The sequence below is a fragment of the Prosopis cineraria genome, unplaced genomic scaffold (genome assembly GCF_029017545.1).
Source record: "Prosopis cineraria cultivar Desert tree isolate PC_DT_omini unplaced genomic scaffold, ASM2901754v1 PC3, whole genome shotgun sequence".
In the NCBI taxonomy this organism is placed as follows: Eukaryota; Viridiplantae; Streptophyta; class Magnoliopsida; order Fabales; family Fabaceae; genus Prosopis; species Prosopis cineraria.
In genome coordinates, this window is record NW_026555334.1 from 33,618,984 (window position 1) to 33,642,640 (window position 23,657).

Below are 23,657 nucleotides of genomic sequence, written 5' to 3' on the forward strand. Positions count from 1 at the left end.
ATTATTTTTAAAATTGATATGCTAATTTTGGACTTCCCTTGTGCCAAATAACACCTAGGATTCATTACCACACCCCTTTTCTCTTTGATCCAAGAAAATAATAATCGCCTGGATGTAACTTGCATCGAGAAAAGAAACCTTTCTCTGGATAATTTAGGAAGCAAGAGTAACAATGTCATTTGGGATGATATTTCCCACCTTAGCTTCTTTCCTCACTTTTAATGTTTTCTTAGCTGATCCTCCTTTATTTTACGTGACCGTCAAACAGATCATGGCCCTTGCTATGTTTTTAAATTTTGTAATTTCATTTCTTATTTTTTTTTAATATATCATTTTTTTATGCATGAAAAATATAAAGTAGGCTTTAAAAAGCAATTTGAAATTTTAAAAGAGTGAAAGCCTAAATTGCTAGGAGCCTCTTTGGATACCCGAAATTAATCAATTATGCCCCACTAAACCATGATTTTAACCCAAAAAACAAAAACAAAAACAAAAACAAAACCGAAACACCCTCAAATTGTTTATAGTTGTGTTTGGTTAAAAGCCTCCATTGTGAAGGAAGCTAATCTTAGTAGCTTTTGAGAATTGATTACCACGTTAGAGTCATTATTATTGCCAAAGTAATTTTAACTTGAGACTATATGCTTGTGAACCCTCCTCAACACCTCCAAAAATGGTGCTTATTGGTATTGCTTGTGGCTTTTTGTGGCTGGCAACATAGGAGTGGGATAGATGAAAATATGTGTGCGTGTTAAATACTAACTATCCATTTAATATAAATTTATTGATTCAGAGTAAACCAGTGACTTTTATTAATTAGTATATGTGTGTGTTAAAAAATTATTATTAATCATGTCAGAATAATAACTATTGTACTATTTTATTTTATTTATTAAATGGAATTTAACAAATTTACTCATATTATTATAAACAATATTTTCAAATTTTACATTATAAAGAAAATTTCGATCCTTTATTATAATTTACACATATAAAATTAATTTTGTTTAAAGTCATCTAAATATTTTTAATTCTGTCAAAATCAATTTCAAAAAATAATATTTAAATAGATCATATTATAACATAATTAATTATAATCAAAATCAATTATATTAATTAATTTTTTATAATTAATTATACTTAATTGAAATCTAAACAGCCCTAAGTGTGTTTTGCAGTATTTGGGACCAGATTAACTTGAAGTTAGTCTCCTTCAAATTACTGGTTTTAATTGTAAATTGTAAATATATCAATGTTTTAGTGAGCGACTTGAAAGAATTTAAAGCACATGGACTAACGTGTAAATTAAGATAAATTCCAGAGAGTAAAAAAATTAATTGCCCAAATATTTTAGACAAATGGTGGGCGTTGGACACGTCACGCATCGTCCGACCAAACGAGACTTCCCGCCACGACCCTGTGTGCCCATTGCACATCGTTTTGCAGCCTATAAATTGGACCATCGGGCTGTGTTCCCTGGCTCCCGGCTTTGCACACTTTCTTAGCCATGACGGATGGTCATCTCTTTAACAACATCGCTCTCGGTGGCCGTGGAGGAACTGTAAGTTCTCTTTCTTCCCCCTCATCACTTACCGGTTATTCGATTTCCTCTCTTCGTTTATTTGTCTAGTTTTACATGGGTTTTGGCTAAAGCTGTTGGTTTTTTGGAAACCCTAATATACTTTCGGTTCAATGAGCCCTATATTTTTTCCCCAATTTTTTTTTCAGTGGCCTTGATTTTGAGCTAAAGTTTAGAGCGTGTCAAATTTGTCATCTCGCCGATTTTTTAAAAACCCTAGTAGTATATTCGTCAAATTTGATGAAATTTGGCGAGTAGATATAACATTATTGATTTTGTTGTCTTATAAACTGAAAACGAAAACAGTTGATGGGAACGTCATTTCGTTACTCTGTGGGTTTTGTTTCCATTTTTTTTAAAAGCCCTAGAAGGCTACTCATCGTTGTTAATTCTGAAGTGAAATAGGGAGGAAGTGAGTAAGGCAATTCATTTCTGTTTTTTGTTTTTGTTCTATTTTCCCTGACCTCCAGCCGGGATCGAACGGAAGTTATTGTTTGATTTAATATGGTGTTCTCTTAAACTTATTTATCGTTAATGAATCTGAGCAATATGGTCCCATACATGGTTGGCATCTGCCAGTTCATATCAAATTTTGGTCTGTTGTGTCTAAAATGGAATTTAGGACACTCGTTCATTGTCTTTTCTAGAAGGGAAATAAAAGAGAAAATTCCCACTAAATTTATGAGTAGATGACTGAAAGTGCCTATGGTACTTCTTCTGAAATGTGGGGGTTACAGAATCCAGGGCAGATGAAAATATATTCTGGAGGGATTTTATGGAAAAGACAGGGTGGCGGTAAAGCAATTGAGGTTGATAAAGCTGACATAATGGGAGTGACTTGGATGAAGGTCCCAAGAACTAATCAGCTTGGTGTTCGAATCAAAGATGGATTGTTCTACAAGTTCACTGGGTTCCGTGACCAGGTTGCTCTCTTCACCTTACAGATGTGCATTATGTATATTTGGATTCGAGGGAGGAATTTAAACATTGTATTTGATTGCTTACTTTTGTGCCTTTATTATTAGTTTGTTTGATCCAAATATATAATTGCCTTATTCTTCTGCCAAATGAATGTAATAGTTGCAACTGTGTTTGAAACACTGATAGCTAAGCATCATGTTGGTGTCTATACTCATCAAATGTTTTTCCAGGGCATGACTAATATTGGAATGTTTGCATGTGCTAACTTCCATCTTTGTTCTTCTCTCATGATTATTTATAGGATGTGGCAAGTTTGACTAGCTTTTTCCAAAATACATGTGGGATTACACCAGAGGAAAAGCAGCTTTCTGTTAGTGGGCGTAACTGGGGAGAAGTTGATCTAAATGGTATGTGATATTTACATAACCAGCTTATTTGTTGAGGTTGATATTCCCCAGAGCATGAACTGTGCATTTCTCAGACTACTCTCTGTCAAATCTTGAATGCAATTCTTCTATATTTTGGTATTTTTTGTTTGGTTTATGTGGATGTGTGCGTGACTCTGTAACGTCGTTTGTTTGTGAGTGCTCCTCTCCTTCCATTGTACTTGTGGGAAATATGATGCATCATTGGTTTATTGTAGTTTGTGTGTAATTGCAGTCTAGATGAATTGTTTTTGGGTTTAATTTAAGTTTCTTATTTTTAAAGCTACACTACTAAAATTTTTGATACTTGTGGTCAAAGTTTTAATGAACGAGTTCTTTATCTTTCTATTTTTGTATAGTCAAAGTGAATACTATCTTATGCTTGGGCATGAAAGGAAGGAAAGGAATCTTGTAGGAGGGAAAACTTTCCTTGTTTCATATCTAGAGTTTCTCTCTCAAACAAATGCTACTTTTGTCATTTTATTAGGGCTTGTATTGTTGAATTGAGTGACTACTGTGTGTCACTATTGGGTGTTCCTTAAATTCTGTTTCCTTTTTTAGGAAATATGCTGACTTTCATGGTTGGCTCAAAGCAAGCTTTTGAGGTATCTTTAGCAGATGTCTCTCAAACACAGCTTCAAGGGAAAAATGATGTGATCTTGGAGTTTCATGTGGATGACACGACTGGGGCTAATGAGGTATTTAGGCACCTATCATGAATAATATTTTGGTTGCACTTTGGATGTCTAACATCAGTTGTGTCATTGTTTCAGAAAGATTCTTTGATGGAGATAAGTTTTCACATACCAAATTCCAACACCCAATTTGTTGGTGATGAAAATCGTCCTCCTGCTCAGGTAAATTTCTTCATTAAATATTAATAATTAATATATTCCATGAAAGCCATCATAAATATTTAACTAACTGTTAAATTTTTAATCAGGTTTTCCGTGATAAAATCATGTCTATGGCGGACGTCGGTGCTGGAGGTGAAGATGCTGTTGTTACGTTTGAGGGTATTGCTATTCTAACACCAAGGTAAAGCCTTAAAATGCATAGATAATTCACAGATGCATGATATGACATAACCATTAACGTATTTCTGGCTACTTATTATTATCTTGTATGGTGCCTGCATTCATACCCTTGTTTTTAGGAAAAAGAAATATTATTAATAATATTTATTAATGGAAGAATCTCCTTTTATGTAGGGGGCGGTACAGTGTTGAACTACATCTGTCATTCTTGCGGCTTCAAGGACAAGCTAATGATTTCAAAATCCAGTATAGCAGTGTTGTTCGCCTATTTTTACTTCCCAAGGTTTCTTTACTGATCCAATGTCTTCTTAGTATGGATGTTGTATCACACCTGAAAAAAACAGACACCCTTGATTAGTTTAGTGACGGTGAAAAATTCTCATGTCAACTTCCCTTTATGTACCTGCAGTCAAATCAGCCACACACCTTTGTTGTTATTAGTCTTGATCCGCCAATTCGTAAAGGACAAACTTTGTACCCACACATTGTGATGCAGGTATTTTTTGTGCTTTCTTCTTGACATTGCTTTGTACTATGTTAGGGTTCAATTCTGCGCCTAACATCTTGTTCTCAATTTTTTTGCAGTTTGAAACTGATTACGTAGTTCAAAGCACGTTGTCAATGGGTGAAGATCTTTACAACAGTAAGTACAAGGACAAGTTGGAGCTTTCATATAAGGTTGTTCCCTTTTGCCACTCCCTCTTTGTCTCAACTCCTTAGTACGAGGAATCATGCTCCTCAACATCCCTAGGGTATATGGGATGATGAAAATTCATTGGTAATATAGTTGGTGTGGTTTGGATGTGGTAGTGTAAGAGGGAAAAGCAAACTTTCGAGGTATATGAAATTAGTCTTGTCAAAGGTAGTCACCCCTGCTTATTGCTGACTGAATTGGCCTTCATTTGGGTTCTTGTATGTTAGTGCTTTGGAGCTTTTTTATTGATACAAGGGGGGCTTGTCTCATGCGCCTCGCAGTTATTGGGTTAATTTGATATAGATAAACATCACTTGTCCACCCTATAACATCGCAAGTGTTTTAAGCATATGAAAACTGTAAAGCCAATGAATTTGGGCTGATGCACTTCATCTTTTGTTAATTTAATAATGCATGGCTACCAGCCAGCTTGCAACATCTTTTTGGATTTTAAGGTAAACCTATGTCCGGATGACTTAATTTCGGACTTTTTTTGCAGTTATTTCAAATGGTGTCGCAATAATTCCTATGTTTCCATTTACGTAGCATATTGTCAGTTTTTTATTTAAACCTCCTCTTATTTATTAGGCTTTTTTAGTGCCTTTAGATGAGAGGTGCTGGAAGGTTCTGATGCCTTTTATGTTTAGACTGCCTTGTTTGAATTATGTCATTAGAAATTTAATTTTTGGATTGAGGAGAAGACTAGAGTGGGCTTCATGTATTGAAGTCTGAGATGAACTGCATTGTTCACTGCTTCTAAATAGTGTGGCTCTATATTTTTTTAAAAAAAATTTGTATTGATGAATTTTCAAATTACCCTGATCAATTTTTTTGGTGGATAATTTCTAAAGTAATTAACTTTTGAGGAATTTGATTTTACCAAAATTGGCTGAGTTTGAGAATTTCCTTCTCTTATCTTTTTCTCTTTCTTTCTCTTTTTTCTTTGGGGTGGGGTGGATTGCTTCTTGTACCTGTTTTATTATACACACGACAATGCTATAATTAATGTTTGATTTTCAAATGTATTATTAGGGGCTCATCCATGAAGTTTTCACAACAATATTGCGTGGTTTGTCTGGTGCCAAAGTTACCAAGCCAGGAAAATTCAGGAGCTGTCAAGATGGTTATGCTGTGAAATCGTCTTTGAAAGCTGAAGATGGAATTTTGTATCCCCTTGAGAAGAGCTTCTTCTTTTTACCTAAACCTCCTACCCTCATTCTTCATGAAGAGGTAAAGTCCAATTGATTTACGGATGATCAGTATAGCTGTCTGTTGATTTTGCTTGAGATTATTAATTTGAAGTTGATCATTTGATTTGCTCCCCTTCTAGATTGACTATGTGGAATTTGAGAGGCATACTGCTGGGGGTTCAAATATGCATTATTTTGACCTTCTTATCAGACTAAAAACTGAGCAGGAGCATCTATTCCGTAATATTCAGAGAAATGAATACCACAATCTTTTTGACTTTATCAGGTAACTTTTTGTCTTCCACATCTTGTGGTAGAGAGTAATAAATAATTTTCTATTCGGTTTTGGCCTGTCAATGCAGTTCAAAAGGCTTGAAAATTATGAACCTTGGAGGTGTCCAAGCTACTGATGGTGTCGCCGCTGTTCTTCAAGAAGATGATGATGATGCTGTTGATCCACATCTTGAGCGCATAAAAAATGCAGCTGGTGGAGATGAGAGTGATGAAGAGGTATTGTTTTTGTTGTTCTTTTATCCCTGGTTGATCATTTAGTATTTAGTTAATGTGCTTCTTTTCCTCTTTAATTATGTAAGTGCCGAATGGTTACCAGTGTCTGAAAATGTTTGGGTACTTTAAAGAATTTTATTAAGTTTGAAAGTCTTCTTGAAAGTATTTGGTTAATTTAGTTTTCTTCTTGTGTTTCAGTGTTTCCTGTTTTGGTCACACTTTTATGTTATCTTTCATATTTGGCAAATGCCCTTTCATTCAGAGTGCTTGCGCCTATATTCCCCATATTTTATCCTTGCATTATGTTTTGATCTTGGTTTGCTTCTACATACAATATCTTAATTCAGTGATAAATGCCTACAGGATGAGGATTTTGTTGCCGATGAGGATGATAGTGGTTCTCCGACTGATGATTCTGGAGAAGACGAGTCTGATGCAAGTGAAGGTGGTGGGAAAGAGGTAAAAGATTTGTTTACATCCGCCTTCCTTGTCTTCTGATAACCCCTTATTTTGTTATTTACGTTTTGATGTGTCCGGCTCCTCAATGCGCATTTTCAGAAGCCCGCCAAAAAGGAATCAAAGAAGGAACTGTCTTCTAAGGCATCTACTTCAAAGAAGAAACCTAAAGATGGAGACGAAGATGGGAAAAAGAAAAAACAGAAGAAGAAAAAGGATCCTAATGCGCCAAAGAGGGCATTGTCTGGTTTCATGTTCTTCTCCCAAATGGAGAGAGAGGTTCGTTCTTTGTTTCCGCATGTCTATGGCGGTAGTACTTTACTTTCTTTGGATTTGGGAGGTGGTTGGTGGGGGCTGTGGTGCTTCACTAATCACTACCATGTAGTGCCTACCCTTCTGAGTTTAAGGCTTTTGAAGAATTTTAATTGTTGCTGATTTTATATTCATATTGATATTATGACATTGGTATATAGATAGTGTAGGCTTATGTGGAAATAAGTATATTGTAGGCTTATGTAGAAGCAAGTATATTGAGGGACAAGGTAACAATAGGGGTAGGGGGGGCAAGGCTCTCAGGTCAGGTTCGTGTAGTTATAAAGAACCTTGTGGAAGTTTATAAATCCATGTGTAATGATTGGCATTTTGTATTGGTGATCATTGTCTCATTTGAGTTTTCACGGAATAGTTATATTTCTAAAAGATATTTTGTTTCCTTTTTTTTTTTTTTCCTTTTCCTGCAGAATCTGAAGAAAAGTAATCCTGGAATTTCATTTACGGATGTGGGAAGAGTACTTGGAGAGAAATGGAAGAAGAAGATCAGGTACGGTTGATTGCCAAGTCAATTATTCCATGAGCTTGCAACACTGGCATCACATCTTATGGGATGAGAAGCTACCATGTGTTTTGCGACTAAGCAAAGCTTGCTTTCTTTTTACTTGCTTGGCTGAATTTTGCAGCGGACGAGAAGGAACCGTATGAAGCAAAAGCTCGTGCAGATAAAAAACGTTACAAGGATGAGATCAGTGGGTACAAGAATCCGCAACCTATGAACGTAGACTCAGGAAACGAATCTGATAGTACTTGATGTGATTGTAAGTGCAATGTGAAGGCATTCCTGTCGGTTCTTGTTGGAGTGCTCACTTGGGAGGTCTAAGTTTTTAGCGATCATTTGTATCATTAAATCGTATCCTCCGCGCTTCACAGCAATATCAACCATTTACATTTTTTGTTGGTTGGTGTGCACTAGCCCGGCTAATTCAATGCGGCTCGCGCAGATTGGCTCGGGCGAAAAGGAGGCAAGTTACCCACAAAAAGAGAGGTCGGATCGAGTTTGCGTACATGTTTTGACCAAGCATTTTAAACATGACACGAGGGTATTGAGGGTATTGAATCAACGAGTGATCCGTGGTCTGCTAAGACTATCTGCCTTGACTGGAGATTTTAGAACAAACTAAGTAAATAAAAATAAAATAAAAATGGATTAGATCATTCTTCTTTTAGTGGTCAACATGACAAGACTTGTAAACTAAATTAAAATGAATTAAATCCATCCTCTCAGTATATGTGTGATAAAATTAATTAATTAGTTAGTATATATTGTAACTTGTGAAATTAATTGCACTTGTTGTTTTTATTTTTAATTTTTTTAATTCATTGCAAGTAAATTGGATTTTAGATTTTTGTTTATCAAAAGAATAAGTGTATGGATTCTAAAGTAGGAGGATGGAACCCTGAGACGTGTTCACCATAGTTGTGGAGGATGAGGCTGTGAAAGGAAATCGATAGTCGATAGACCATGGTAATGGGATATAATAAAATAATAACACCATAACTTAAACTACCTGCTGTTAATATACAACTTTAATTAATGATCAAGTATGTTATCTTGCGGTGAATATTGTATATATGATTGATGTATCTATTGGATACTATAGCATGTGCATAATACACTAAATAGTGAAATTTTTATAAGATTTCTTGAAGGATAAAAAATACCAAAAGCATGACCAAGATAATTATTTGTTATGCTATATGGATTAAAATAGTTAAAGTAGTTTGGATATATGTGTGTGTGTATAACTAACTCAGTGGATATGCAGTGAAAAATAATGTATAATTTTGCATTTTACTTGACTTGGAAGTTGAATTATTGAATATCTTGATAATTTAAAATCATTATTTTTTAATGATAATTTTGTATATAAAATATATTGAACTTAATGGTCTTTAAATACCATACATTTTTTCTATGATAATATTTACATATTTCATTAATGTTGCATTTACTCTAGTAAATGGATGGATATTAAAATGAAGGATTTATAGTTACATCGAAACCATTATATGAGATGATTCTGCTATGTAAACAAATATAAACATGCAGATACAAGATATTTTATGATGATTTTTACAGGAACTTTTCTTTTGTAATCTTCATAGTTTGTAAGACAAATAGAGTATGTATATTAATAATTCAATATATTCAAAAAATATGTTAGAAGAATATGTATATAATTCAACATATCCAAAAGATATGTTAAAAAAATATAAATGATGAAAATGCATCATGAATAATTTGTCCAAAAAGAAGAATATTTGCAACAATCATATTTGAGAAATTAGTTTTTTTTTTATTGAGATACAATAACAAAAAATGATGTTATTATCAGGGAGAGTTAAATTGATATCCTCATTAGGAGGAGTAAAGTTAATGCTATATTATTTTTCGCCTTTTATAATTTTTGGATGTCTACAACTCTATAGTCTCCAAGGATTCCATCTTATGGTTAATTCCATTTACCTTATATCTCTTAAATTAGTGGTTTTCTAATATTTATTCATATAACCTCCTATGGTTTTTATGTTTTATCATAATGTAGAATAATTCTTTTATTTAAGAAATTGTAATTCTTATGTAAGGTTAGGGGCCTATAAGTAGAGACTATGTACCACATTGGTGATGTAACATCCCAATTTAAAATTTTAATAGTTAATTTAGGTTAATAAAAATTTAAAAAAAAATAATATTTAGAGGTAAGAAAATTAGTAGAAAATGATTATTAAATCTAATTTAGGATATAATTCTAAATTAAAAAAAATTTTAAAAAAAATTAATTAAAAAATTAAAAAAATTATTAAATTATTATTATAATAAAAAAAAGGGGAAAAGGTATGCCAAAAAAAAAGGAAGAAGAAGAAGAAAACGAATTTGCTTTCGGCGCCGCATGAATAGTAAATATAAATAATAATAAAAAAAAGAGGGAGAGAGAAGAAAATAATAAAAAAAAATATGTGGGACCCACTAAATTTTTATACAACTCACCCATTTCCTTTCATTTCTTCAATTCCTTTCCTGCGCGCGAGCTGAGGCGGAGAGAAGCGAGTTGCCGATGCGAAATATCTAAATTTTTAAGGTAAGAGTTTTTAATAGGATATTTAGGGTGTGATTTTAAGCTTTTTAAGACTAAGTAAGTGTTCTAAAAATTTTTTAGTCATCTTTCTTCTTTGGTTTCTAATTTTGTAGTGGTAGAAAATTTAAGATCTGGAAGAGGGATGAATTTATGTTGAATAAATATGGTTTTTGAGGTTGTTAGTAGTATAATAATATTCTAGAGTATAAATTTATTGGTGATCTTTGAATTTGTGGCTTATGGATCAAATTCTAGACTAGGTCTGAAAATATATGTTGATTTATTGAGGTTTAGATGATTATTTGGGATGAGAAATGAATTATTATGGCTATAGGTTATGATTCTAAGCTAGAGACTTATTTTTTAATTTTTGGGTATTTTAGGTACGATTTATGAATAAAAAGAAAATTTGATAATAAAAATTAGTTTAGAAGTTGATTTTTAGATTATTAATATTTATTGATAATTAAAGAGGAGTTAAAATTATACTTAATAGTATTAACTATAGATTTGTATTAAGATTGAGATTAGGAATTAGGTTATATTTTTTTTAATTCTATTATTAGAATTATTTTATTAGTTTCAAAAATTGAACTCCATATTTTATACTAATATGTTATTTTGTAGATTGTATTACTGGTGAAGATTGTGGTGAGAGAGAAATTTAAAAGGAATAATTTATTGAAAAAGCCACAAGGTAACCATGCTTTTAATTTATGATTAGTGTTACTTCATGTTAATTGGGTGATTATTGAGAAAATTATAAATTTTGTAATATTATATCATTATGCAATATTATTATAAATTTATTTGATTATTGTGGGAGGTGTTGGGAGACTTGCTATTATTGTTGTATTTATGTGCCACGTGGTACGCCCCTATTGGAGCTCAATAGGTGGCTTGTAAGGGCTCGGGCTAATCTACCTCTGGCCGGGTAATTTAGCACCGAGTGAGGCTACGGCTCGAGGTTAATGGAGGGATATAAGGATGGTTGTTTGTGTGTATTGTAATATTTCTTATATTTGTTGGAATTATATTATTTTTAATTCTCACTTAGTAAGCACACACTTAACTGTTTGTATACACTATCATAAATTGGCTTTGGTTACTGGGACTTTTGAGTCTCATTATGTGGTTAACAATTTTCAGGAGAAGAGCCACGAGTGACACGTGGAGGAGTCCCAGAGGCTTAGTGGTATAGATCCACTGTCTCTTTTGGGTATTTAATTTATGATTTATAATGTGTTATATTGCCAATACTAGGGCTTTTTGTTTATTGTCAATTATATGAATATATAAATGTAATCATGCCTTTCAAACTATTTCTATTTTTGGTACAATTTGGATGACTGTAATTTTAATATTTAGTTTACTTTGGATTGGTTAAAATGGCATGATTATAAGGCCAAATAACTGGCTTGTGTTGAAAATTGACTAAATTGCTTATTTTACTTGTTGGGAGTATAAGGATGGACAAATGTGATTTAGCCTAATGGTATGTGGGAGGTAAAAATTTATCTGAAATGTTATAGTGTGTGAGTTGAAGCCAATTATAAAATATTTTATATTGAAATTATTGATATAAAAATGTGTTGGGTGGCTGTAACCCAACTATAGTTGAGTTAAATTATTTTAAAAAAAAAATTTTGGTATGTTACAGTGATACTCAAGTGAGTGAATGTTACTCCACTTTCTCTCCAATTCTCTCGTGTTCTTTATTTCTTTGACCTCAATCTTTATATTCTTTTTATTTTCATAACAATTTTGAGTTTGTTTCATTTTTACTATTTCTTTTATTCTAAAATATGAGAGACTTTGACAAGATTAATATTTTATTAATAAAATGTTTCCAGTATTATCATTTCCCTCCTATTTAATTTATCTTTTGTTGTCTTGTCAATATGTTAAATGAAAGGTATTTTTAAAAGTTTATATTTTTATTTAAAAAATTTAGATATATTTAATAAATTTTATAAGGATATGAAATTTTGTCTAAAATTATTTTTTAACATGGGAGAGGGGAATACATCTTCATGTGAAATAAACATGGGATAGAGGGAAAATTCCAAGCAGCATGAAGAGCTTAAGTATAACCATTGGGTAAAAAGGTTGGCTTAAGTATAACTAAATTTTTGTTCGTAGAGGAAGAAATTGAAAAAGAAAAAAGTCAAAAGTATAATTTTTTTTATTATGTTTGATTGAACAAGAAAAAACAAGAGATTATTAATTTATATGAAAATAAAATAATCTTATTATTTATAAAAATATTTATATAATAAAATTTAATACTTTAACATATTATATATATCAAATTTTATCAAATATTATTGACTGAATAAAAGCATAATTAAAAATTATTTATTCAATACTGACAAAAAATATTTTATTCAATTCAAAATTTTATTTATTAAATTATTAAATTATTAAATATATAACAATTTAATAAATATAAGGTATTTAATGAAAAATTAATCTGAAAATTTAGAATTAGTATTTGTCTAATTAGTCTAAAAATTAAATATCCTATTTGTTTCACAAAAGTTCATAGTTAAAATATAACTACACTACAAATATATATGATAAAAATAAAGGAAAGCAAGAGGTGAAAATAAAAAAAATTAGTAAATAATTTTTTTCCCAAAATCTTTTTATATTTAGAGAGAAAGTTGGAGGCAAAAATATGTGGGTCTTATATTTTTTTTTTAACTTTTCTCTCTCATTTACTTTTCTCTCCGTAGCTGAGGAGGGGAAAATGTTGTTTCTTCCTTTTTCCTTTTACTTTTCTCTTCTTCTAAGTATAAACATTAGTTTCTTTTTGGTATAGTTGAGAGTCTATACATTGTATTTATCCATTGCATTCGGTTGAGTGCCTCTTGTTCTTTTTTTTTGTTTTTTGTTTTAACTGAAGCCTTTTTTTTTTTTTGAGATTTTTTTTTATTCTTGCGAGGGTTAAAAGGGTCGGCTTTTAGTATTCACTCACCTCACCGACCTTGAAAAAATTCAACTTTTCCTCGAGCAAGTTGCGAAAAACTCCTCTCCAGAACTTTACAATGGTGAGTTCAATATTGACTGATAAGGCATTTTGATTTGAGGGTTTGATCCAGAAATCTGTAATTGAATACGAATGATTTTTCTTCGTGGCAGAGGTATTTTCATTTGACTCTTACTTTTTTGTAGGCGTTGCCTATTATTAGAGAAGTGCTTGTTCTAAAGGCACTCAACAATGGTGATACGAGAGCTCAAATTCGGGTACGAATCCTGAGAATTTACGCAGAAAAAGAACAGGAACAAGATCAAAGCAAGAAATGGGTCTCTTTAATTTTGGTCAACGACGAGGTTAGTTGATAACTTAATTTTTCTGGTTTCCAATATGTAATTTTTTGTCATGATTGCGTATAGATGCTCATCAATTTGATGTTTTATAAAAAATGAATAGAAGCAAATTGTCATACATGGAAGATGGCGAAAAATGTACGAGGGGAGGCGACAGTTTATTTTATACTCTATCCAATTTCATTTATAAAATACGTTTTAAAAGGTTAATTTGATTTTCTTTATAAGTTATGGTACAGCTTTTTATATAATAATTAAAAAGTTTTATACAATTATCCTTCATAAAAAAATAACATAACATCAATTTTTAGATTTATTATATGTAGGTACATTTGAAATTTTACACATTTTTATTTTTTTATATTGGTGTTAATAAAATTAGTAAAAATAACTTAGGAAGCCAGTAAAAATTGCATTGATGCTCATCTTTAATGAGACTAGTCGTTCAGGAGAGTGCTCTAATGATGGTATTCCAAATCATATAACGGACCACGCAAGGATAGCTCAAATAATGAAAGGTCTTGTTACCAGGGACCATTTGATAAGTAAATGTGTATCTATGGTAAATTATTTATTCTATAATAAATTTTTTATTAATATTATTAATATATTAAAGTTCACATGTTTTGATTTAATTGGATAAAAGTATATTAAATATATAAGGATAAATATATAAGACTTGTCTTTTATATTTATATTTAATTTAATCAGAATTCATGTGAAGATGTCTGTGGTTTAATATAGTTGAGGTTGGTTCAGGCTCGGGGAGAGATTAAGTGGTTCAGGATGTTCAAAATTGTAATTTTTTATTTAATTTTATGATTTAAAACATTGAATAATATATATATTTTTTTAATCTGTAATACGTTGCAATTTCTTGTCCTGATGGGGCTGTTTAAAGCTGATTACAATATAATATTATGTTCCCTTACCCTGATTTATTACGCCATGTTTTTATCCTCTGGTGCATTTTGATGAGTATAAACATAAGGGTGTCAATCCGTCTGTGTAAAAGCTTGCATATTTCAATCTGTTATATGTGGAGATGGAAAGTTAGGCTAAACTTAAGATATCAGCTCAGGGAAGCTTGAAAAATTTTAGAGCTGAATTTGGGAGTATAAAATATTTTTTTACTTTGGGATTATTAAAACTGTCGTAATTAGCCCCGAAGAAATTCATGCTATCCCCAAATTTAAATGAACTTAATCTAAATATCTCAATTTTTTATTTATTATTAATAAGATGAAATCAAAGTAAGAAAAATAATAGCTTTTTTAGAATAAAAATTAAAATTAACTAAAAAAGTAAAACTAAAATAATATTTAAGAATTCAGGCATTCAAGAGATTAAAAATAAGCCATGATTTAAATATTATTTGTTAATAAAATTAGATTATATGAATTTAATAAGAAGTTATTTTAATACAAAATAATTTGTAAGCAAAAAATGTCATCAGTACTATAAGATCGCAAGTTTTGTACAATTAAACTTATTAAAATAATTTTACTAAATTTAATTTTAAAAAGGTATACAATTATAATAATATGTTTAATTCAATCAATGTTAGACGAATTAACTACCATTAAACTTCACCGTACAAGAACAAGATAATAATGGAAATTTACTTTTCAAATCAGTGAAACTAATAAAAAATGATTTGCAAGCTATGAAGTGCCATAAGTACTACAAGATCGCAGGTTCAAAGTCTATTAAAATAATTAATGACGGATAATGATTATTTGAATATAAACAACTTCTTATCCAGCTTCAACAAAAGCCTATAAAAATATTTAAAAAATGAATTTATAAGACACACACAAGTATATATTATTTAGTATAATATTTGATCAAGTTGTAAAAAATAAATAAGTTGGCATTCAAAAATTGACAATTTTTTTTAAACATAAATAAGTCAAGTTTGATTATGTATAAATGATTATTCAGATATAAATAATAATTTGTCTAGAGTTTACAATAACTGAGTTATAGTATGTCTATATATACACATGTAGCATTTATTTTTGCACCTTACATATTGAATTGCTTGTTGGTTCATTGATCTTCATCATTTTGGAGATAAAGGGGTTGAAGATTTAAACTTTTCTTGGCTACTTTTTTGAATTGATCCACCATTGACTATTTGCTATCGTCAGGGCCTCCGATGTAGTGGTGGTCAGGCTGCCGTTGACGAGGGAGATTTTCTTTATTTTTTTTTAATATAAACCAAAGTTATTTTAATAATTAGGTAAAAATTAATTGCAATTGAGCTCCTTGCACTTGTAGAAAATTAGAAAAGTTTAAGAATTTATTGGGTCTTGAATGTGATTAATCTTCTTTGGCAGGCCCTAATTGTCTGTAAAATTTCGGATGAACGGTTAAGAATTGTGACGACGGGCGAGGTTAGCAACTAAATCGAAAGGAGATGGAGGGAGTATCCGTATATTCGAAAACCGTACAATATACGGAGAAAATAAAAATTAAATCGTAAAATGAAATGAGTGACCAAAATCCAAAAGCCATTTTCATGCTCCCGCCCGCGACTGTCTGCTTCCCTCCACAACAGAAACGAGTCAACTACAGCCCAGCCACCGTCGTCAAGTTTCTGTCGTCCACCACCGCCGTGAGTAACGGTCATCTTGCCTGAGGTAATCTCCTCTCTTCCCATTCACAACCTTTATTCCCATTCCCTGATGACAAATGTGGGGATTTTCCACTTCTGACATCGATAGCGACCTTACAACTCGCCTGAACCTTAATGTACCCTCTCTTTTGCACCGTTCTTGTCTTGGGAGAGACAAGTTGCCTCTTCATATACCGCCTCTCCCAAAATTCTGCTTTGTCTTTTTACCTTTAATAGTTTAATCCATAAAAAATGATTCTTGATTGGTGATTTCACTTAGTGGGCAAGTGTCAATCTTGAAAGTCAAATCTTGCTTCTAATCCATCGTACTTGTTCTTCTGGACAAGTTGTAGTGAATAATGCATTTCTCATTTCCTGGTTTTGTTTGGAAAAGCTGTAAGAGTTTTATGAGCAATATTGGTGTTGATGCGATTTTTTTTTTATTTTGAATTTTAGTTTCATTTTGGCTTCTGTTGGCTTCAACGGGAAATAAAAGGAAGTGAGATTCCTTACAAGGAATTGCCTTCCTCCAGTTTAGAATTTTTTATCTTGTTATTGATTTGTATTGTTTGATTCTTTTGTGGAGTGTATGTGGTGTGATTATAAACAGTACTTTTAGTAGCTGTAACACACTAACGCGGTTGCCAAGCGTGTCTGAATGAGCTTATTCTCTTGTCATTCCACAAGTAACGTAAGATTTTGAAACTATATTCATAAGCTAATTCAGATCGGTAAGCATAATTGAACTATCGAACTTAAATTAAATCGTGAATGCAGTTTGATGCACTGGTCACTAGGAGCCTTTGAGTCTGAATTGCAGATAGTTCTTTAAAATTTTGATGTTTTTGCAGTCAATTATTTTTTATTTTCAAAGCTGTAAATGGTTCCTGTTTTTTGTGGCTCAAGAGCTAGCGCGTGATCTTCCTTTTTTCCCGCATTTTTCTTAATCTGTTCAAAACCTTAAGCTATGTTAAATTGAGAGAGTAGTATATGTAGTGATTGTTATGACTAATGAGCTGTATCACGGCGCCTAATGCATATTGGATCACTTTATTTCATGCTTAGTAAACTCACACAGGTATGACGAAATTAGTTATGCTTTTCAGGTGATTTTGAAATGATGGATGAAGGAATTTGCCCAACCATTGACCCGAACAAGTCTCCAGGTTTAAAACGGTCGACGTCAAGTTACTTTGGGGGTGTCGGGGTTGGTCTTGCAAGAAGCCTGGTCCGCCAGAAATATAAACGTAAAAAACATCGAAGAGATCTGGCAGAGTACCTAATATGTGATGATGTTCCATTTCAAGTGGTTGAAGGCCATGGTTTTCGACAATTTGTTAACCATTTGAAGCCTCGATTCCCTATCCTTTCCAAGACAATAGTTGCCAGGGATTGTTGGAAACTCTACCTTGAAGAGGCGAAAATGTTAAAGAAGTATTTGAAAGAATCTTGTGGGCGTGTTTGCCTAACTATAGACACATGGACGTCAGTTCAAAACTTTAATTACTTGTGCGTCACTTCTCATTTCATTAACCATCAATGGGATTTACAGAAACGAATTCTAGATATTTGTATGGTTGAAAAGCATGGGGATGATACAATTGGGAGGATAGTGGAAAAGTGTTTGCTGGATTGGGAAATAGATAAAGTCTTCTCAATAACCATGGATGGTTCTACATCCAATGACACAGTGTTGGCTTACTTGAAAAGCCGATTGAAGAATTGGGATGGTTTGGTTTGTGGAGGTGATCATCTACATGTCATGTGTTACATGCATGTTTTGAATTCAATAGTTTATGAAGGGTTGAAGGACTTGCATGACAACATTAGCTCCATTCGTAATGCTATTAGATATGTCCGGTCCTCTCCTACAAGACTTAAAAGATTCAAAAGTTTTGCTAAAGCAGAAAAACTTGAGAATGAAAGCTTTCCGAGCCTAGATGTTTCTACTCATTGGGATTCTACATATGCGATGCTGGAAACTGCCATGAAGTTCCAAAAGGTGTTTGATAGGATGAAAGATGAAGATGAGGCATATAATGCACATTTTAGGGAAGATGTTATTGGCCCACCTGTGACGCATGATTGGAGGAATGCGAATGTGTTCCTCAGATTTTTCAAGGTGTTTTATGATATTGCGCAAAGGTTCTTACTCCGAGAAGTTCATGTGACATCTGATATATACTTCCATCAAATTGCTCACATTCGGGTCATGTTGAATGAGAATAGTTTAAATCCTGATCCTCTTGTTATGAAATTGACTGAGAAGATGCAAAGTAAGTATGATAAATATTGGGGAAAGCTAGAAAATTTGAACCTATTGCTGGTGATACCAGTGATTTTAGATCCCCGTTATAAATTGGCTCATGTGAACCATGTATTTGAAGATATTTGCCATGATCTTGAGGTATCTATGGCGATGAAACAAAAGGTCAAAGATATCTTGTATCGTTTGCTTGATGAGTACTCTAGAGCAAGTAACCAACCTGAAGATACTATTTGGGGGTTTGATTTTGTAGATGTTGGCAGATCAGAGGTGCCATCATCTCACAACTATGATCAAATTAACGAATGGTTTGCATCAACAATACAAAAATTCTCATCATATCAGACAGAGTTGGACAGGTATCTTTCAACAGAGTTAGTTGAGGATGATGGTTCGTTTGATATCTTGTCTTGGTGGAGAGAAAATGCAACAAGATATGAAGTGCTATCCCTAATTGCACGTGATGTGTTGGCTATGCCAATTTCTACTATGACTTGTGAATCAGCTTTTAGCATTGGTGGCCGTGTACTTGATTCTTATAGGAGTTCGTTATCTCCTCAGATGACTAAAGCATTGATATGTGCCCAAAATTGGCTAGTATTTGGACAATCTAACCCCAACTCCGACTTCAGCTCCTGCTATGCGCAATCTGGCTATTTCGACGAGACTAGCAATATTGTTGATTCTGGTAATGTTTTTCATATTTTGCATATTAATTCTACCAATTACATTCGCTCTTATGTCCCCCTCATTATTTTATGGATTGTTTCAGATATTTCAGGCGTGACTGAAGAGAAAGATGATATGAACATTGATTAATGCGCGTTTATTGGTCTTATATATGGTTTATTTAGATTTTTTTTTTATCTTACGATTTTATCTGCAATGTGAAACTTTGTCAAAACTTAAGATTTGGACATGATATGATATCACTAACTTGATTTTGAGAATATGCATTGCTACTGGGAAATTTAGCTGAAGCAATATCATGAGCCATAAGCTCATGCAGATTTCTTTTTAGCCATTTCTCAAGCGTTTTGTTATTATGAGTTATTACTATTGCTTGCTGCCATCTGAAAAGGACAAATGACTACATATAAAAAAAACGAGGGGAAGAAAGGTAGTTGGGTTAGTTTATTTTGTACCATTGTATGCCCTATGATAATATATAGAATTGCATCGAATGCTTTGAACATCAAAGGCTAAACTAACAGAAAGGTTATGCATATAATAAAATGGATGGAACATTTTTTCTGAATTATATTTTCTGTTTAAATCTTAAGCAACGTCATCATATAGTATCTGTAGAAATTATGAGGATGACAAGGACTTAATAGTATTCAAAAATGAAATTGAACTTTTAAAAGTAATTGTTATTAAATTAACAAATTAATATCTTACATAACTATACAACATGTCATATATGACATGACATCCTACTAAAAACGAGGTGCTTCAAGTGCTATCACTCTAAAGCAATAGGTTCCTCTAAAACAAAGTTCTTGTGAATAATATTACATGGAGAATTTCAAACTGAACAACGCTACTCAAAGAAAATGACATATTGCTACTGGTGAAGGCGGCATTAGTGTCAGCTTCAAGTGATCATAAAGCGAAACATCCCATCGAAGCTAGCTAGAGAATTCATCTAACTATTTTTTTCTTGTTTCACACTTGAAAAATGACGAACAATTAAAGACTAACAAGGCTTACCAGGCCTGCACCTGAGCGCACCCGAATATCGTGCAAGCAACGGAGCTTCAATCCCAGGTCTCGGCGTGATTAAGCTCCCTCTATCGATGGAAGTTATCGGCCTTCCCGATTGAACGAAAATGGCGCCGTTATCCAACTGGTCATTCTCCGACTGCCATTGCCAGTCTTTCCACACTGCTGGCGGCGTCCCCACCCTATTCGTAATCTCCTTCGTCGCATCGTTGTTCGGAGCAATGAATCGGTTTCCTTGGCTCAGTATAGTGGGGTTCGAGCTTCCTCCGATGGCGTACATTATCCAGTGAGTGTAGTCGTTGTTCACCACGTGGAAGAACCCGTATCTGCATCTCGGCATCCTCTGTATCAATCCGTTCCCGAAGTGGTTGAACGCCACCGTTATCTGCATCACCTTGTCCTGATGATACACCTCACCACCTCCGAACAGCATCACCTGCATTTATTATTTTTTTGTCTCATTAAATATTATAGTTAATTACAATCAGGCAATTGATTTGATTGATTACGTGCGTACATCGTTGTGTCTGGTCAAGTGGCAATTTGAGACGGTAACGCCGGTGGAACCCATGATGACGTCGATGAGGCCGTCCTCGGCGTTGGCGAGGGAAATATGATCAATCCAAATATTGGTGGCCCCGAAGAGGCCGATGGCATCGCCGTCACTTCTGGTTCTCACAGAGATATGATCCACGGAGTCCCTTATCGTGCCACCCGCCTTAGGTTTGATGTTGCGAATGCGAAGGTTGTGGATGATGACGTTATTGACGAACTGCAAAGTGATGCCCCCGCCATTTCTGATCTGAACATTGGCTCCGCGACCGTCGATGGTCTTGTCCGATGACACCATCAACTCCTCCTTCAACTTGATCACCATGCTGCGGGAGAATATGATCCAGAGAGGCCCCTTCTGGATCACCCCGTGCCTCAGAGTTCCGGGTTTCGGGTTAACCATGTCGAGATCGGAATCATCCGTGACGACGTAGATCCTACCACCCAACCCTCCGGTGGCCTTGCGGCCGAAACCCATGGCGCATTCGGCTAACCTAAATCTATTCTTCTCCCAATTTGGGTCGCATCTCCAGCATCGGTCTATTGGGTTGGTGGCCTTGCATTTCTCCCTGTGATTCTTGTTCTCCCTCAGGTCCCTCCCTCTGCTGCTGTTGGCATCATCCATCGCTCTGCATCAAACAAAGCAATTAAGAGGTTTATGTACTGAGAGATAACATTGTAAAATCTTTCACAGAATTATCAAGAGATTGATCACATACAGATGAACGTGCATGTTAAGCTCGGACGTGACGTTTAAAGGATCGGCCTCGTAGGCTTCGAGAGCTGCTCTGCGGGCTTGCGTTGCTTTTTCTTGGAGATACTCATCAACCTCTCCAATGTTAGCCTCGAGGCATGGAATTGTAATGGCCAATAATGCGACGACTAACGATACTGTAATTCTAAGTGCCATTTCTTTTTCCATGCCTTTCTATTTTTTTTTTTTATTAATAATAATAATAATCTATTGTTCTGAGGGGTTTTCTGGGCTTTCCTGATTGCTGTTTTGAATTCCTCCCCTGGAAGTGCAAGGATCATCTGTATTTATAGATTGAGGGACGGAGGGCTTGACTATTTTTTAGTTGGCTTAAAAGCGTGAATGGCTATGGCTCTCACAATTGTCTTGTAAAGTTACTCGTGTACATGTACATAGGTGGAGATGGAAAAGAAGAAAAATTAGGTGAAAGGTTTGTTTTTATTCACACAAATTAAAGGTAGAAGAAAGGAGTGGTTATTTCTTCATCGTACCCAAGTTTCTCTCGGGGTCCAAAACAGTCCAAGTAGAGAAGAGAGAGATTTAATTTGTTACCTCGTGGAACCCCTCCTTGTCTCGGAGGAAAGCGTTATTCTCTCACTAAACTATTAATTACTTTAGAAACTTATTTGTATGTATAAAATAAATTAATGAAATATAACTCATCATAAATCTAAAACATAAAAAAAAAAAAAAGAATTGCAAGGGCGGATACGATAATAGATAAAAGGCTTGTGAAATGGTCGACCATGGTGCTTCTGTTGCCTGAGTTCCTTTTCAGAGTAGTTGTTAATTCCCAGAGTTGTTCTGTTGTCTATAGAGAAGGAAAAATGGAGTGATGCAAATAAAAGGATGGGGCAAAAATCCGCAACCCTTGAACGTAGTTTCAGGTCCGACGGTGCCTGACAATGCAATGATTAAAACTAGAGCCTTCGCCTTCTGATCTGTGATCCTGCTTCCATTCAAGTCGTAGCTTTTAGTTATTGGCAAAATGGTGCATCTGACATAGACCTAAGACACGTGTATCATATTATTATCATTATTTTGTTTTCCAAATTGCGAAGTAAACTAGCTGGGATATTGTGAAAGGTTCAATTATCATTTACTCTCTTCGTTTAAAAATATAAAATATTTTTAATTAAATTTTATCTAACAATAAAATAATTATTTATTTTTAAATTAATTTTATCTTTTTATATGTATTCTTATTTAATAAAGTATTTCACTCTAAAAAAATATAAAGTCATCTATTTAATAGAATTATTTTTTAAAAAAATAATAATTATATTTTAAAAGATTAAAAATATCTTATATTTTTTAAATATTTAATTTTTTAAAAAATATTTTATATTTTTAAATGAAAGGAGTATTCAATTTAAGGTTCCTCTCCTTTCAAATATTCTTTTTGTTCAATCCAGTTTTGGTGTTTGATGATTAGTGATTGATACAGTTTCATGCATGCCAAAGTTTTAATAATATTAATCAAGAGAATCGTTTGCTACGAATAATTGTGTCCGTTAATATTCCTGTTCGAAAAGTCGACGATCTTCCACTTATATTACGATCCTTGTGTGGCTGATGGACTGATGAAAGGCAAGTTCAAGTACGAAGTTCTCTGAATTTGGACAACTATGTGGGAGTTTAAGGGTAACGGCAGAGAAGTTAGGAGTAGTAGTGATCGAAACATCGCCCTGGTTACCAAACCACCAAATCACTTTAATCATAATAATTAAAAAAAAATCTATATATAGTAAATTAAATATCCAAGCTGACTTACTGCTTATAATATGAACGTAACTTGTTAATCTGCAGTGTCATTTGCAAATTAAAATGCTTGAAAGTTAATAATTAAATGTAAATATTATTAATGATATTCATAATAAAATTTAGTTTTTTTATAGCAATTGAATTCTCAGTTTTAGTTTTTATCATATCATCTGTATGTTTGTGTGTGTGCCGGGACATTTACTGTGGTCTATTTAGCACATAAATTGATAATGTATTTTAAGAATAAGAACTTTTTGCAAAGAATTCTCTCCAATCATATCATTTAATTTATTCACTTGAAATTGAAATGAGATAAAAAATTATTTGGTCCTTCTCATTAAACGGATAACGCACGTTTCGGAAAAGGTTGGAATAAAAAATAATTTTTAACGAAAAACAAAAAACTAGCATTACTTTACAAATG

At 33.2% G+C, this 23,657-nt stretch overlaps 2 protein-coding genes across 2 annotated transcripts; one reads left to right on the plus strand and one right to left on the minus strand.

Moving 5' to 3' along the window:
• The first annotated feature begins 1,400 nt into the window (after positions 1 to 1,400).
• Positions 1,401 to 8,146, plus strand: LOC129304424 (FACT complex subunit SSRP1). The gene is made up of 16 exons (XM_054944069.1): positions 1,401 to 1,561; positions 2,317 to 2,502; positions 2,802 to 2,907; positions 3,487 to 3,623; positions 3,699 to 3,782; positions 3,869 to 3,963; positions 4,137 to 4,245; positions 4,372 to 4,458; positions 4,548 to 4,640; positions 5,689 to 5,886; positions 5,987 to 6,132; positions 6,209 to 6,356; positions 6,717 to 6,812; positions 6,912 to 7,088; positions 7,550 to 7,634; positions 7,766 to 8,146. Exons 1-16 carry the CDS (start codon positions 1,508 to 1,510, stop codon positions 7,891 to 7,893), a joined length of 1,929 nt encoding a protein of 642 aa, XP_054800044.1. The 5' UTR covers positions 1,401 to 1,507; the 3' UTR covers positions 7,894 to 8,146.
• An 11,668-nt stretch (positions 8,147 to 19,814) lies between these two features.
• LOC129307034 (pectate lyase-like) lies at positions 19,815 to 21,648 on the minus strand. The gene is made up of 3 exons (XM_054947888.1): positions 21,435 to 21,648; positions 20,681 to 21,344; positions 19,815 to 20,599 (listed from the first exon to the last, which is right to left on the minus strand). The coding sequence occupies exons 1-3, from the start codon at positions 21,635 to 21,637 to the stop codon at positions 20,138 to 20,140; spliced, it is 1,329 nt and encodes a 442-aa protein (XP_054803863.1). The 5' UTR covers positions 21,638 to 21,648; the 3' UTR covers positions 19,815 to 20,137.
• Positions 21,649 to 23,657: the final 2,009 nt, after the last annotated feature.